A 17,500-nucleotide genomic window follows, 5' to 3' on the forward strand; every position below is an offset into this window, starting at 1 on the left:
AGCGAGAGATAGAGAGAGAGGGGGGGAGAGGGGGGGGAGAGAGAGAGGGAGAGACAGAGAGAGAAAGGGAGAGAGAGAGAGAGGGGGGGGAGGGAGAGAGAGAGATAGGGAGGGGGGGAGAGGGAGAGAGGGGGGAGAGGGAGTGTGTAGTGTGGTAGTGAAAGGGTTAACCCGTTGTCATGTGGCAGTGAAAGGTATTGTTGCAGTCAGATATTTGAAATATGAACTATCCATTTAAGTCTCACATGTAAGCAAGCATGTATTAGCAGTTATGTGAATCCCTACACACCTTCAAAACCGCTCTCAAAGAGCACCTACGGGAGGCTGCAATTCGAAACTGGCCCCTGTAAATGTCTTTCTCTGGTCTGCATCCCCTTAACAATTGTGTGTATTGAGCTGTACTGTACTGTACCCATTCTGCAATCTGTTAATAAAGTTTTCAATCAATCAAACAATCAATCAGCTTGGTTTGAACTGGTAACAGGACGTTCCACAGACCTGGGCCATGAGAGCAGCCACCTCCAGAGCCAGCTCCTTGTTCACGGGGAAGTGACCTTGGTGAACCTCGTCATTCACCTGGTACGCCAGCAGGAGGCGCTCACGCTCCGTCTCTCCCTTGGCCTGCGCCCTGAAACACAGCCTGCACACAGAACAGATGTCTTGAGGAGGCTGATCAGAGCTGGGATCTCTGTGGAGACCATGTGTTTTAGTCCTGTCCTCTGTTAGCGCTTGAGTAAATAAAGAGAGAGAGAGAGAGAGAGAGAGAGAGAGAGAGAGAGAGAGAGAGACACACACACATACAGAGAGAGAGAGAGAGACACACACAGAGAGAGAGAGACACACATACAGAGAGAGAGAGACACACACATACAGAGAGAGAGAAAGAGAGAGAAAGACACAGAGAGACACAGAGATAGAGAGAGAGTGAGAGAGACACACACATACAGAGAGAGAGACACAGAGAGAGACACACACATACATACAGAGAGAGACAGAGACACACATACAGAGAGACAGAGATAGAGACAGAGGGAGAGAGAGAGAGAGGGGAGATAGAGAAAGGAAAAGAGAGAAAAGGAGAGAGACATGGAGAGAGAAAGAGACAGAGGGAGAGATAAAGAAAGAGACATAGAGAGAGAAAGAAAGAGAGAGAGAGACATAGAGAGAGAGAAAGAAAGAGTGAGATAGGGAAAGAAAGAGTGAGAGAGATAGAGAGAGAGAGAAAAGAAAAGAGAGAAAAGGGGAGAGAGAGAGACATAGAGAGAGAGAGAAAGAAAGAGAGAGAGAGACAGTGAGAGAGAAAGAAAGAGAGAGAGAAAGAAAGAGTGAGAGAGATACAGAGAGAGAAAGAAAGAAAGAAAGAGTGAGACAGAGAGAGAAAGAAAGAGTGAGAGAGATACAGATAGAGTGAGAGAGAGACACTGTAGAGGCCATGTGTTTTTAAAGCATTACATCATGCGCAGGAGTGGGTTATGAGAATTAGACCACCCCTAGGCATGGTCTAATTCTCATTATACAATGGCCGATGTCATCCAACCTTATTGCTATACAATAAACACACATTAATTGAAGATTTATTGACAAAACCATCCGCAGAAAAAGTAGTTCCCAAAAAAAAAGAAGAGAAGTTGCCTCCATGTGGAAGCAGCTCGGAAGTGCATCCAACTGTTCTCAGTAAGACATCCAACAAACTAACACATCCAACTGTCTCTCAACTAAGACATCCAACCAACTAACACATCCAACTGTCTCTCAACTAGGCATCCAACCAACTAACACATCCAACTGTCTTTCACCTAGACATCCAACCAACTAACACATCCAACAAACTAACACATCCAACTGTCTTTCAACTAAGACATCCAACAAACTAACACATCCAACAAACTAACACATCCAACTGTCTTTCAACTAAGACATTCAACAAACTAACACATCCAACAAACTAACACATCCAACTGTCTTTCAACTAAGACATCCAACAAACTAACACACATCCAACAAACTAACACATCCAACTGTCTTTCAACTAAGACATCCAACAAACTAACACATCCAACAAACTAACACATCCAACTGTCTTTCAACTAAGACATCCAACAAACTAACACATCCAACAAACTAATACATCCAACTGTCTTTCAACTAAGACATCCAACAAACTAACACATCCAACAAACTAACACATCCAACTGTCTTTCAACTAACACATCCAACAAACTAACACATCCAACTTTTCTTTCTATAGAACTTCATTCTTAGATGCTTCTATAGAAGGTAGGTAAAACAAAACAAAAAAGTTTTCTTTGCCCTATAGGGGGAAAAGTTTTCTTTGCTCTATAAGAGGGAAATCTTAAAAAAAATTTAAACCTACTTTCTATAGAAGCAGCTGGGAGGTGCGCTGTTTTAAGTGAGCGTGGATTATTGAATTGATTGATTGATTGATTGCTAATTTTATTACTGCCACCCTTGTTTCCAACTGGTTAAGCTTGCCGACTCTTTCGAAGTCGCTCTCTTTCGAAAGTTGGTTACGGTTAGAGTTTGGAATCAGGGCTGGTGGTCTATCGCCCTGCTCTAAAGATGAACTCTAACCATAACCAACTTCGAAAGAGAGCGACTTCGAAAGAGTCGCCAAGCTTAACCAGTTGGAAACAAGGCGGACAGTAATAAAATTTGCAATCAATCAATCACTCAATTCAGTAATCCACGCTCACTTAAAACAGCGCACATAATCAGCTGCATAATCCAACATTGTGTAAGAAACTAAGTTGAAGAAAGCAGGAAGCCGGACCAGCACTCTCAGATTCAATATTTTTTATAATGGCAGCCTGAAACATACATGTTTCGGAACTGGAGTTCCTTCGTCAGTGTTTGGCTAGAAACTAACACATGCGCCGTGACAGAATAATTTTTGATTGAGTCTTTATGACCCTATCAAGATATCCATTCGTAATGTTTACTGTCCGCCATCTTGCTTGCATTTCTAAAAACTCGCCGCACGGCGGAGTGATAGTAATGCGGTTGTGGGCGGGTCCTGGGACCAAGAGCGTGGGGTTATGACAAATACCCACGTGTAACTTGACCGTTTCAGCCAATCAGAATCGAGAAATTTGCATGCCGTTGTATAAAGTTCTGTCCTCCACTAGCGCTTGTAAATAAACAGCAGTAACATGACATTCTTTGTATGTTTCTTCCCGTTTGGTTTGTTTTCCCCGGGCCCCCCCACCTCCTACAGTCTGTCCAGGGGTCCCAGAGCCCAGACCCCCCCCCCCCCCCCCCGGACATCCTACCTGCTCTTGTACGTTAGACGTACGATGCGCGTCCCCTCGTACTTCCCAGGATGCAGTTCTTTCAGCGCCTGCTCCCACTTGGAAATGACGTCGCAGATCTGACGAAGAGGGTCAGAGATATAAAAGATGTCAAAGTATCGTTTCTATTCACACAAGAGTAGATTCTAACACAAACCCTTCCCCCCCCCCCCACACACACACACACACACACATACACACACACACACACACACACACACACACACACACACACACACACACACACACACACTTCAGAAACAAACATAGTATCAATGAGAGCATCAATAATACACCTGAGTGAAGTCTAGTAAAAACAAAAAAAAAAACGTAAAAAAAGTAAATAATAATAATAATTCTTTTTAAAGTTAATCGTGAGTTAAAAAAAATAGTGGCGTTAATAGAATCGGGCGATAACGTGTGAATACCGCGTTAACTTTGACAGCCTTAATTTGTATACATCACTTTAATTACTTTAGCGAGTTCATTCCTGCTCTTTGTTCTTGGATTTTAAACAACTTATACCCGTTTATATCAGGGACCTTACATTACGAGTTTTCTTAATTTTTTTTACTGAGTTTATTATTAAGAGTTTATTGTTGAGTTTTATCGTTTCTCGAGTTTCATTGTGTTTTATTGAAAGAGTTCTTTGTTTGTCTGATGCAGGCGTCCGAGGGAGGCAGCGCTTCACTGCCATCGTACACAATCACATATAATGTGTATTTTGATGAATAAATGTTGACTGTCTTTGTGTGTTAGTACAGTATGTAAACACACAAAGTGTGTGTGCATTTAAAGTGTGCTGTACATGTCTAGATTCCTGTCCATTTACTAGAATAGAATAGAGGGACATTCAGCAGCACAGATCGCTCACAATGAACTCATGAAATGAATAATGAATTCAGCTATAGTCAAAAAGCTAAAATAAGAATAAGAATGAAAAAAAAGATACAGTCAGATATACATTCTAAAATATACGTATATGCATTCTAAAAAATACAGTAAAATGTACAGTAAAAAGTTAAATTCAAAGTAAAATTCAAATGTAAATGTAAATGTCCAGGAAGGTATACAGGGATTTACTCAGTGAGTGTCTCCTCTACAGGGTGACCCAGGTGGTCGTGGGGTCGCGTCTCTCACCGTGCTGCAGCTCTTTATTATTATTATTATTATTATTATTATTATTATTATTATTATTATTATTATTATTATTATTATTATTATTATTATTATTATTATTATTATTATTATTATTATTATAATACAGGGTGGGGTCCCCTCTCTCACCACAGGGGGGGGTTCCCTCTCTCACCTTGCTGCCGGGCTGCAGGCAGTGCTCCAGCTCTCTGCCAGACGGGTCGTCGGTGAACAGGGCGAAGCCGGACAGCTGGGGCGTCCTCATGCCCACCCTCTGGTTCAGCGTGCCCAGGAACTCCTCCACCGTGGTGGAGCCGTCGAAACCCACCACCTGCAGCGGGGGAGAGGAATAATTAATAATAATAACTACTTGCATTTATATGGCGCTTTTCTAGACACTCAACGCGCTTTACAATGCAGCAGGGGAGAAGGACCGTGAGTAAAAAACCCAGCACCTACAGTACAGCAGAGTAGAAGGAGGGTAAACCAAAGACCAGCACCTACAGTACAGCAGAGTAGAAGGAGGGTAAACCAAAGACCACCACCTACAGGACAGCAGAGTAGAAGGAGGGTAAACCAAAGACCAGCACCTACAGGACAGCAGAGTAGAAGGAGGGTAAACCAAAGACCAGCACCTACAGGACAGCAGAGTAGAAGGAGGGTAAACCAAAGCCCAGCACCTACAGCACAGCAGAGTAGAAGGAGGGTAAACCAAAGACCACCACCTACAGGACAGCAGAGTAGAAGGAGGGTAAACCAAAGACCACCACCTACAGGACAGCAGAGTAGAAGGAGGGTAAACCAAAGACCAGCACCTACAGGACAGCAGAGTAGAAGGAGGGTAAACCAAAGCACAGCACCTACAGCAGCACCTGAAAGGCACCTGAAAGGGGCGGGACTAGATAAGCTGCGCTTCCTGAAAGGGGCGGGACTAGATGAGCGCTGCTTCCTGAAAGGGGCGGGACTAGATAAGCTGTGCTTCCTGAAAGGGGCGTGACTAGATAAGCTAGACGACTGCTCGACCTCCCGAGGCACTGTCACCCCAATAAAGATCAAATCAAATGTCAATGTGTGCGTGTGTTTATGTTAGTGTCTCTGTACTTGTGTGTGTGTGTGTGTGTTTATGTTAGTGTCTGTGTGTCTCTGTACTTGTGTGTGTGTGTGTTTATGTTAATGTCTCTGTACTTGTGTGTGTGTGTGTGTGTTTATGTTAGTGTCTGTGTGTCTGTACGTGTGTGTGTGTGTGTGTTTGCTTATATCAGTGTCAATGTACGTGTGTTACAGACTAGAGCCAGTCTAGGGGTATTCAGTTTAACAATCCAAGCTGCAGCCCTAAGTGTAGTATTGCGGGAAAAGACGAGGTAACATAATACATGGTTTATCCTGAAACCAGAGGAGCGACAGTGGGCTCCGGTTACTGAATCCAGAACTCGGGATTCGAGGCGCGGCCCGTGTGTCTTCCAGCTCCGCCGGGCGGTCGGTCCGATTGTACTTTTTTATACGTCGGTCGGTCCGGAGACAAAACAAACGCGGGTGTCGTTCTGACTAAAACCAAAGAGTCCGCGACGTTGTTCACCATAAGTGGCGTCTCGTTCTCGCTGTGATGGAACGACAAACGTCCACCTCCGTCTGGAAACGCAGGCCGACCGCTAGCGGTGATTAAATGGTGCGTTTTGGTAAATGGGGCATTTTTATATAACGCTTTTATCCAAAGCGCTTTACAACGTTGTCCCTCACACTCACCCGTTCACTCACACTCACCCGTTCACTCACACTCACCCGTTCACTCACACTCACCCGTTCACTCACACTCACCCGTTCACTCACACTCACCCGTTCACTCACATTCACCCGTTCACTCACACTCACCCGTTCACTCACACTCACCCGTTCACTCACACTCACCCGTTCACTCACACGGCGGGGGTTGCGAGGTGCCGCTCTGCTCACCGGGAGCAGTTAGGGGGTTAAGTGTCTTGCTCAAGGACACTTCGACACGCTGCCCGGGAAGAGCGGGAATCGAACCGAGAACCTCCGACTACCAGACGACTGTCACTGTCACCCCCACAAGTACACAAGCGCACTCATTCCCACACAGTTACCGCCCAGCTTAACCCTTTCACCACACTGCACTACCAAATGATTAACCCTTTCACTGCGACAATACAGAAGGTTAACCCTCTCACTGCCATACGACACAGGGTTAACCCTTTCACTACCACCCTACAGAAGGTTAACCCTTTACTACGCATCTGTAGTGTGATAGTAAAGGGTTAACCTTCTGTAGTGTGGCAGTGAAAGGGTTAACGCCACAACAAGTACACGAGCACACTCATCCCCACACTGTTACAGCTTAACACCCAATTATACAAAATGGGAATCAAAGGAAAGAACGACAGAGAGGGACAATAGAGAATAGGCTTGTGTGTGTGTGTGTGTGTGTGTGTGTGTGTGTGTGTGTGTGTGTGTATGTACAATAACAATAAACAAACTAAAGTACAAAATAGGGATGTCCCGATCGCATTTTTTGCCTCCCCATCCGATCCCCATCATGTGATTTTGAGTATCTGCCGATACCGATCTTTCCCGATCCGATCTTTCACATTAGTAACCAATTTGACGCACTGGCGAATTCATACGCTTCATACGAGAGATATTCAAAGTTTCAATCTGTTTGTTGCACATTAGTATACATTCACACAGTGTTCAACTTATGTAATGATTTGCTCCATTTTGGTCTGAAACGCCGACGATAATCCTCACAAAGCGAATAACGACATAGCTCCGCGGTTAACAACAGCTGAACAGCAACAATAGCATACCGAAAACACTCATAAACCAGCAGCCAATTAATTTGAGTAAATCAGGACTCACCACTTCGCTGTTGATGAACGTCACGTCAGCAACAAAAACCTCGTGCGTTGAACAACGTTAACAAAACTTCGCCAACCGGCTAAATCCAAGAACAAACAAACTTTTGCCAAGCGGCTAAATCAAAGAACAAACAACAAATGAACCACTTCGGTCCGCTGTTCATTTGCGGGCGCTGTGGATGAAAATAATTGCATCATCCACCGCTGATGGCTTCAGCGCTGTTCCCCTCCTCGAGCGTTCTTCTCCCTGCGGTCAAAATGCTTCCAAAATGCAGCTTTCCCAGACGGATTGGGAACTTTTCAAAAGCTCTCCCTTTACTATTTTATCTGTTAGCTCAGGGGTTCCCAAACTTTTCAGGCCAGGACCCAGAAAATAAGGCGTCAGAGAGCCGCGGCCCAATGCACATCGTCAGGCTTTTTTTTTTCTTCTTTTTTTTTGCCAGGCGACCGATTTTTTAAGCCAAATATCACTTCAATCCTATTAAGTTAGTTCAAGTTAGTTATTCATTTATATGTGCTATTTATGAGAGGGCTAACTTGTTGCAAAATAATAATGATAATAATAATAGCCTCATTAAAATACTATTGTTGCTTCGGTTGTTTTCAGCGTTTTATGTGCATAATCTGTTATTTAGTTTGAAATGTTCGTTGAAATAAGTAGATTTTTCGTTTTTGTTTATTTATTAAGTTAATATAAAACCATATAGTCACATTTTAGAATACAATAGAATATAATTTTAGAATACAACTAGAAACACTGTCCTGGCCTGCTTCTAAGTTCAGTGGCCTGAAAAAAAAAATAAAAAAAATTGATTTTTTTATCATCTCGCGGCCCACCAGTGGCTGCTCGCGGCCCACCTTTGGGTCGCGACCCCGACTTTGGGAACCACTGTGTTAGCTTATCCATCTTGACTCAGACACGAGGCTCCCACCCTCTGATCTGATGACAGCACTACGCTACGCTACGGCACTAAAAAGAAAGTGAAAGCAGCCGTTTGTTTTGGCAAATTCTTCTGCTCTGTGCGACAATAAATAAATGAATGATGATATGTAATCAGGGCCGTGCACAGGACTTTAGAGGGGCAGGTGCTCAACGGCTGAAAAGGGCACTGGGCCTGTGCTATTTTTGGGGGCCCTTTTTGGGCGGGGAGGGGCCTTTTTAAGCTTTTTGGGGGTTTTTGGTGATCAAATATTGAATATTGAACTATAATAATCAGTGTAGGAACTCACTTATCCTTGAAAGACACTTTTATCACTGACTTAAAAGGCCCATATCTCCATAAATGTTCAGGGCGGAGGGAATAAGTGCTTACCCTACAGACCCCAAGTCTGTTAGGACAGCAGACTCGGTTGGCACTGCTCAAAACGTACCTTTTTAAAATAGCTTTTAAATGAATTATTATCTTTATTTCATTGTCTTATTTTTCTTTATTTCTATACATTTTACTTAATATTTTATTATAATTTGTATCATTGTTTTATGTAGTTTTTTTAATAATTAAATTTTTTTTTCCACTTTTTCTCCCATTTTCTATTTTTCTCCCATCACAATTTTCATATCGTCCAATTCAACCCTCCCCTGTCTTTCGAACATTGTTTCTTGCCTCCCACAAGCCGGCTGCAATGTGGACTAAGTCATACATAGCACGAGTCCCCTCCGATACTCGAGGTAACAGCCGTCGCATCTTTTCACCTGCGCAGCTCGATCTTTCAGAGTCGGGGGTCTGGGCTTTGGAGGGGCCCCGCCCCTGTCGCTTCTTTATTCTACTGCGCAGGCGCACCAACCGACCTGTAGGAGTCGCTGTCCACAACGCCCGATCCCCACCCTTCAGTTTCCCTCCCCGTAATACGGCCAATGTGTATTACTGTGGACGACCAGCTAAACTGAAAGCAATGTGGAGAGCGGGACTCGAACAGGAGGCGAGCCTAGTCTCAAGCATTCGTTGCGAGCGCCTTGCCCACTGCGCAACGTAGCCGCACCATTTGTTCTTTTTTAATGGCAACATATTATTTAAATGATTCAAATGGACCTCAAACATGTTCCGTTGTGATGTCACAGTATGATGTCATAATCAAACATTCTAGAACATTTGTGATGTCACAGTATGATGTCATAATCAAACATTCTAGAACATTTGTGATGTCACAGTATGATAATCAAACATTCTAGAACATTTGTGATGTCACAGTATGATGTCATAATCAAACATTCTAGAACATTTGTGATGTCACAGTATGATGTCATAATCAAACATTCTAGAACATTTGTGATGTCACAGTATGATAATCAAACATTCTAGAACATTTGTGATGTCACAGTATGATGTCATAATCAAACATTCTAGAACATTAGTGTAGCTATTCAACAATTCTCTCAGAAGATCTCACTTGTTGTTTCCGGCTATTTGTCTGTAAGCTTGAATATGTTCTGTAGATACAATTTAAAATTCCCACATGGAAAAGGAAACAATGTCTTGTACAATCCTTAATGAGCTGCCTCTGGAGGGAAGGCTCTGTGATGTGGTTATTAAAGTCAACAGCACTGAGTTGAATGCCCACAAGGCCCTCCTGTGTGACTGCAGCAACTATTTCAGGTAAGTTTAGCTTGGTTCAGGTTAGCTTGGTTCAGGTTAGCTTGGTTCAGGTTAGCTTGCTTCAGCTTAGCTTGGTTCAGGTTAGCTTGGTTCAGGTTAGCTTGGTTAGTAAACAGATACCATACTGTACTTCTACTGTAAAAAGATACTATACTGTACTTCTACTGTAAAAAGATACTATACTGTACTTCTACTGTAAACAGATAATATACTGTACTTCTACTGTAAAAAGATACTATACTGTACTTCTACTGTAAAAAGATACTATACTTCTACTGTGCTAAGACCCTATACTTATACAGTGAACATATATTACTACACAGGACAGAATGTTGCTTACTGTTTACTCATCAGATATCTCTATACTCTGCGTCCCACAGAGCCATCTTCACTCGCTGGAGCGACTCAGAGAAACCAGTCTACAGTATCCCTGGGGTGTCCCCGGGTATGATGCAGCTCATCATAGAGTACTCCTACACAAGCTTTGTGCTGGTGACAGCAGAGAACGTGGAAGAGCTTCTGGTGGCTGCAGACCAGCTTCGCGTCACTGGCATAGTAGGAGCGTGCTCTGACTTCCTAGAAGGCCAGCTGTCTCTGGAAAACTGTGTTGGCATCTGGAGGTTCACGGACATCTACTGCTGCCCTGACCTGAGGCGCAAGGCCCATCTCTTCACCGTGTGCCACTTTGAGGAGATGTTGCACGTCTCACAGGAGCTTGTAGAGCTGTCCCCGCAGCAACTGGTCGACATCATCGAGAGGGATGATCTGAACGTGAAGAGCGAGGAGACGGTGTTCGAGGCAGTCCTCCGTTGGATCGACCACTCCCGTGAGGAGCGTAAAACACACATCCCTTTGCTGCTGCCCAAGGTAACTAATTGTATTACGGATACACAAACATGGTTGCTAGTGCCTGAGCCACATTTATTTTTAATTAAATTTTTATTATTTTACTTTTTCTTGTTTGTCTGTCTCTTGTCAAGTTCATTATGATTCATGTTACTGTTATTATTGTTGTCGTCCCTGTTGTCATTATTATTATTATTATTATTATTATTATTATTATTATTATTATTATTATTATTATTATTATTATTATTATTATTATTATTATTATTATTATTATTATTATTGTACTGTTATGTTCTGTTTTATGTATGAAAATTAAATTAAATAAAAACATTTATAAAAATAATAATAATTGTATTACTGTGCATTACATTAAAACAACACTAGGTTCCCTAGTACAGTGGTTCTCAAACATTTGGGTCCAAACTGTTCCCTAGCAACAGAAACCGTCTACAACTGATGTCTAAGTTGTACCCGCTGTCTGCTTGTCTCTCCCCAGGTTCGCATGGGCTTGATGAGGCCTGACTACTTCAGGAGCAACGTCCAGAACAACCCTGGGGTGAGGGACAGCCACGACTGCAGGCCCCTCATCCTCAGCGTCCTGAACCCCTCTGGCTCCGACAGGCTCCCAAACCCCCTGACCCGCCCACGCCGGCCCCAGGAGGTCCTATTGGCCATCGGAGGCCGGGGTGGCGGCATCCTGACCATGGAGGCTTACGATATCCGAGCCGGTGGATGGATGGACGTGAGCGTTGAGAGGGAGAGTCCCCAGTGGCGCCACAGCACCGCTTATCTCCACGGTCTGGTCTACTGCGTCGGCAGCCGGCACGGCTATGAGGCTCTCAACAGTGTGTGCAGGTTCAACCCCATCACTCGCAGCTGGCTGCAGGCGGCTCCCATGCACTCACGCCGCAGTGGGCTCAGCGTGGTCGCGTTGGACGGCTGTATCTACGCCATGGGAGGGTACGATGGAGACGAGGTACTGAACACCGCCGAGCGCTACGAGCCTGAAACCAACCAGTGGACAGTGATCTCACCCATGCTGGAGCACAGGAGCGAAGCAGGGGCAGCAGCCCTCCAGGGCAAGGTGGGTGGAACTGAGGAACACAGGGTGCTAGATGAACACAAGGAACGTTAGATCAGAAATCATAAATGTCAGGGCGGTTAGGTGGCCGAGCGGAGATTGGGTTCGTCACCAACCCCGGAGCTGTGAGCTGGATTCGCCTGTTCGAATCCAGCTCACAGCTCCGGGGTTGTCACCAGCTTGGCTGGCCGTCTGCACTAATACAATTGGCTGTATTAGAGGGTGGGAGAAGCTGGCGGGGTGGGTCCGGGTCGTTGTAAACAGCGACTCCTACAGTTCGGTCGGGGCGCCTGCTAAGCGCGGATAGGACTTGAGGGGGATAGTGTGGTCCTCCCACACGCTACGCCCTCTCGATGAGAATCCACGCTGCCAGGTGAAAAGAAGCGGTGATTGGCTGGACGTGTGTCGGAGGAAGCACGTGGTAGCCTCCACTCTCCCAGATGATCTGACTGTGGGGGGTAAGTGCGCAGCGACCAGGAAGGGACTGGGAATTGGCATACGACTAACATTGGGATGGGAGAAAATCGGAGGAAAATGGAGGGGGAAAAAGATCAATACAAAAAAAAAAAAAATCATAAATGTCTTTATTGCCAAGTAAGCTTGCACAAACAAAAGATGTGTCTGGGTCCTTCGGTGCATCAACATTAACAGACAATTAAAGTAGAATGAAATCAAATGGAATACATAAACTAAATTAGAATATTCTTTCTTATTACAGGTTTACATCTGTGGTGGCGACAACTGGGTGGGGTGTCTGCTCACAGCTGAGTGCTACAGCCCAGACACCGACCAGTGGACTCTGATCGCCCCCATGAGCAGCAGGCGTTTAGGACTGGGAGTCGCTGCTTACGGAGGACAAGTCTATGCGGTAGGTGCACACGGAGACAAATGCTTTATACTCAATATTTTTATAGATATGTATCATTTGACTTTCAATGCTTCTGTGATGCCCTCATTTCCCTAAATGGATTAATACAGTGTCTGCCTGCCTGAGCCACACACTAAAACATTCCTCTCATGTGTCCTGTCCTCAGGTGGGAGGGTGGGACCGTGGAAACTACCTGCGTAGCGCGGAGGCCTACAGCCCCTTGACTGACTCCTGGAGCGCCCTGCCCGACATGCTCACCCCCCGCAGCTACTTTGGCATCGCGGTGCTGGACGACCTGCTCTTCGTGGTCGGAGGCTCCTCCAAAGACTCCATCTCCAACGTGGAGCGCTACGATCAGAGCAGCGACAAGTGGACTGCAGCCGAGGACATGAAGATCCCGCGCTGTTACCTAAGCTGCTGCATAATGCATGGCCTGCCATTTTACATGAGCCAGTACGCTGCTCCCCGTGGAGGAGGAGGAGGAGGAGGAGGAGGAGGAGGAGGAGGAGGAGCAGGAGGAGGAGAGGAGGAAGAGGAGGAGGAGCAGGAGGAGGAGGGGAGGAGGAGGAGGAGCAGGAGGAGGAGCAGGAGCAGGAGGAGGAGGAGGGGAGGAGGAGGAGGGGAGGAGGAGCAGGAGGAGGAGAGGAGGAAGAGGAGCAGGAGGAGAAGCATGAGCAGGAGCAGGAGGAGGGGAGGAGGAAGATGATTAGGAGCAGGATGAGCAGGAGGAGCAGGAGGAGGAGGAGGTGGAGGATTAGGATGAAGATGATTAGAAGCAGGAGGAGGAGCAGGAGCATGAGGAGGAAGAGGAGGATTAGGAGGAGGATTAGGAGGAGGAGGAGGAGGAGGAGCAGGAGGAGGAGGAGGGGAGGAGGAGGAGCAGGAGGGGAGGAGGAGGAGGAGGAGGAGCAGGAGGAGCAGGAGGAGGGAGGAGGAGGAGGGAGGAGGGAGGAGGAGGAGGAAGATGAGGAGGAGGAGGATTAGGAGGAAGATAATTAGGAGCAGGAGGAGGAGCAGGAGCATGAGGAGCATGAGGAGGATTAGGAGGAGGAGGAGGAGGAGGAGCAGGAGGAGGAGGATGAGGAAGAGGAGGAGGAGCAGGAGGAGGATGAGGAGGAAGAGGAAGAGGAAGAGGAGGAGGAGGAGAATGAGGAGGAGGAGCAGGAGGAGGAGGATGAGGAGGAGGAGGAGCAGGAGGAGGAAGATGAGGAAGAGTAGGAGCAGGAGGAGGAGGAAGATGAGGAATAGTAGGAACAGGAGCAGGAGGAGGAGGAGGAAGAGGAGGATTAGGAAGAGGAAGAGGAGGAGGAAGATGTGGAAGAGTAGGAGAAGGAGGAGGATTAGGAGGAGGATGAGAAGGAGGAGGAGGAAGAGTAGGAGGAGGATTAGAAGGAGGAGGAGGAAGATGAGGAAGAGGAGGAGGAAGAGGAGGAGGAGGAAGATGATGAAGAGGAGGAGGAGGAGGAAGATGAGGAAGAGTAGGAGGAGGAGGAAGAGAATTAATAAATTACTATCAGCCAAAGGTGGTGCATTTCTTTCTTCTAGTAATTCAGACAATATCGGTTTTTAGTTTGTGTAATGTAATGTAATATCTGTTTTTAGTTTGTGTAATGTAATATCTGTTTTTAGTTTGTGTAATGTAATATCTGTTTTTAGTTTGTGTAATGTAATGTAATACTGTATCTCTTTTTAGTTTGTGTAATGTAATGTAATATCTGTTTTTAGTTTGTGTAAAGCACATAATATGGGAACTTTTATCCATATGGTTGAGCCTGTTAGGAATTGCACCCCCAACCCAAGCAGATTGCAGATCACTCTCTCTATATGGAGGTAAAAAAGAAAATATGGTAAAAATAATTACCAGGACCTAAATAAATTATATTAAAATAACCCCAGTTTCTTCATTGATGGACAGAAACATTACAATAAAAAGGGCACTTTTTTATGAGGCACAAAAGGGCAGGTGCTTGTGCACCCGTTGGGCTCTATGTGTGCACATGCCTGCTCGCTGTGCCCTTGAGCAAGGCACCTCAGCTTTAACCAGTGATGCCACTAACGCGTTACTAAGTAACGCGTTATTGTAATCTGATTACTTTTCCCCGAAAATAGTAATCTAACGCGTTAATCTTTACAAGCCAGTAATCTGATTGCAGTTACTTGTCCAAGTGGCTGTGCGTTACTATTTCGTTACTATCTCATCATAATGCAGGCGGAATGCAGTATTTTCTTTCGTTTTCGACAGTCAAATATACGTTTGGAAAGCTTTTCCTTGTATTGGGGAGTGACGTCACAGCACGCAACCTCGCGTGTTGAGCCATGCTGGTGGGCGCGGCTGTTATTGTTATTATCAGGCTGACCTGCGAGCTAGCAGGGAGACGCTCGCGCTCGTAACGCTTTCTTGGACTGGAAGTTCACTAGTCTACTTAACGTTTGTGTCAGCTAAGCCGGGTGAAAAAAACATTCACTTTGCGGAGGAAACAAAATACTGTCTACGTAAGAGAGTGCCGTCTTAACAGGTCGTGGGAAATCTCCCATATAGGCATTCGATTGGGTGGAGAGCTGGTGACTGCATGCGAATGCCCTCGTATGCCCTGTGTATGGGGACATGTCACCCATATAGAAACACACCTCTTCAATCAATATCTGAAATGCAAATAAATAAATAACCTTCTTAATAAATATAATATTTATATTGTAGTGGGTTCTATAGAGACATAATTCCCCATGGTATTGTTTTGATGTGTTGATGGGGCACTGTCACTTTAAGGAGGTTGGTTTTGGGTTGGGCTGAGAGGAGACGCCCTGTTTGGGGTTTCATTGATAAATGTTTGATTACTACGAGCTGTCAGAAGCTAGCACGGCATAGTTCTGACAGCTGTCACTTGTGCTACTGCGAAATAAATGACACACGGCTTTGTGTTGTCAACTGATAGAAATTGTGCGTTTCTCTATTCCGACGATTTCTACAATATAATATATATATATATAAATAACTGTCTTTTACTAGTACCTTACTACTATGTACTATGTTACTATCCGTATACTACTACCTACCATGCTAATATGTCTATTATACTATGCACTCAGGGTGTAATTCCTTCCCAGCCCTTCCCAGAGACAGTCGCATTTCTCTCCTCTCCCCAGGCTCCTCAAGGCCGTTCCTACCGCCGCCTCTACTGCTCCATGGAGCCCGACGCTGCTATGCTCTGCTTCGTGCCGGTTGCCGGACTATACTCAAATCAACTCTAAATGGATCTAATCAGTGGATTGCATATTTTCTTCAAGAAGCAGAATAAGGCTAACCCTCTCTGCCTATTGGGACATCATAATCGGGCTACCAACTTGAAGACATGGTCATTTTTGGATTATCAAAGCTTTTGGACTGCAATAAGAAGATTTTGGATCTGTTTACCGCGCACAGGACCTACCAAAATGAACTGATTAAGACACTTGGACACTTGGACTAATAATGCATTCAGTCATTTGGACGGAGTTGTTAAAACTCACTCCACTCAAATCAATAGAGTTATATTTCACTCTATTCAAATCAAATTTAAAGTGACGTGGCTGGGATAAATGTGCCAGTCAGTCAGCCAAAACAAATTCCTGGACCAAGGACCAAGGAATCGAACTAGGGAGCTGCTGGAGTCGAAGGCCCTCTGGGAGATAAGAGTTGCAAGCGGCTTCCCCCACCCCCAATCCCTACCCAATCCCCCCTCCCGCGTGTACGCCCGGCGCCACTCCCACGTGATGGTGACGGCAGCCGACTAGTACGCGCGCTGGAGGGGGGAGCCTAAGACTCGTCTCATCACCAAGCCCGATCCCCCCCCGTCCCTGCCCCCTCCCGCTGGACAATCTTTCCACCCTCCCTCCCACCACCTGGCGCAACGACACCCCGGTGTTGTCGCAGCCGACTATCGCATATGGTGTCTCAGGCATTCTGTAGTCTGTTTGAATTTATGTTGTGCCGTTGTTACTGTAAAAATGTAATGATTGTGATATGTTGTTGTTAATGAGACGATGAGCTGTATGTGTGCGTCACTGGAATTTCCCCAAGGGGATCAATAAAGGAATATCTTATCTTATCTTAACACTCAAGTTCAACATTATATGACGAACAATGCCACTGACCATACGCTGCCAGAGATGCACATCTCCTGCTGACCAGAAAACCACACATTTTTCTGATAGTGGGGTGCCTGGACACTCAGTCATTTAAAATGTATGCGGAAGTTTCTTTTTCACTTCTAATTTGAAGATAAGGATCTATAGAACAATTTTGGCTTGAGTGTCAAGAAACCAGTTGAATTTAATAAAAGTTTATCCAAAATGGCCACAATCGAAATAATGAATTCTTTAAAAACGTCTTAATGTTCACACAATTGCTGTGTAATATAATTTTGTATTGCTATTTTAAGTTAATACTGTGTCAACTGGAGTTCAAATATTGATGTTTTGAATATTCTGGTATGGCAAAAATCAAAGATGGCTGCAATTTCTGTATTTATTTCGAATTACGCTTCATAACTTTTATTCTATTGAACCTAGAATGGTGATGTTGGTGCCTGTACCTAGGTTTTCATGAATGAGTAATTGAATAAAAATAAAATAAACATGATTGGAGCATATCTTATATGATATTTCACACAATGAGACAATAAATATGTGGAGAACTAGAGTTAGATATGAGAACTGTAAACAACAGTTGATTGTGAAGAACAAACGGTGATTGTGAAGAACGTCCTCATCACAAGAAAGGATCTGCATCTCAGCACCAATGTCAACGCCAT

General features: G+C 44.9%; 1 protein-coding gene across 1 annotated transcript in view; it reads right to left on the reverse strand.

The window, feature by feature from the left end:
* Positions 1–498: 498 nt before the first annotated feature.
* Positions 499–17,500, reverse strand: part of LOC311248204 (pleckstrin homology domain-containing family H member 1-like) — a gene marked incomplete at both ends in the record, with an annotated part of 19,435 nt that continues 2,433 nt past the window's right edge. The window contains 3 exons of the mRNA XM_084339128.1: positions 499–640; positions 3,291–3,388; positions 4,621–4,776. Of these exons, the coding sequence (XP_084195254.1) occupies positions 499–640; positions 3,291–3,388; positions 4,621–4,776 (396 nt within the window). The remainder of the gene's footprint in view (positions 641–3,290; positions 3,389–4,620; positions 4,777–17,500) is intronic.

This window comes from Notolepis coatsorum, assembly GCF_963971535.1.
Source record: "Notolepis coatsorum genome assembly, contig: SCAFFOLD_2189, whole genome shotgun sequence".
Lineage (NCBI taxonomy): Eukaryota > Metazoa > Chordata > Actinopteri > Aulopiformes > Paralepididae > Notolepis > Notolepis coatsorum.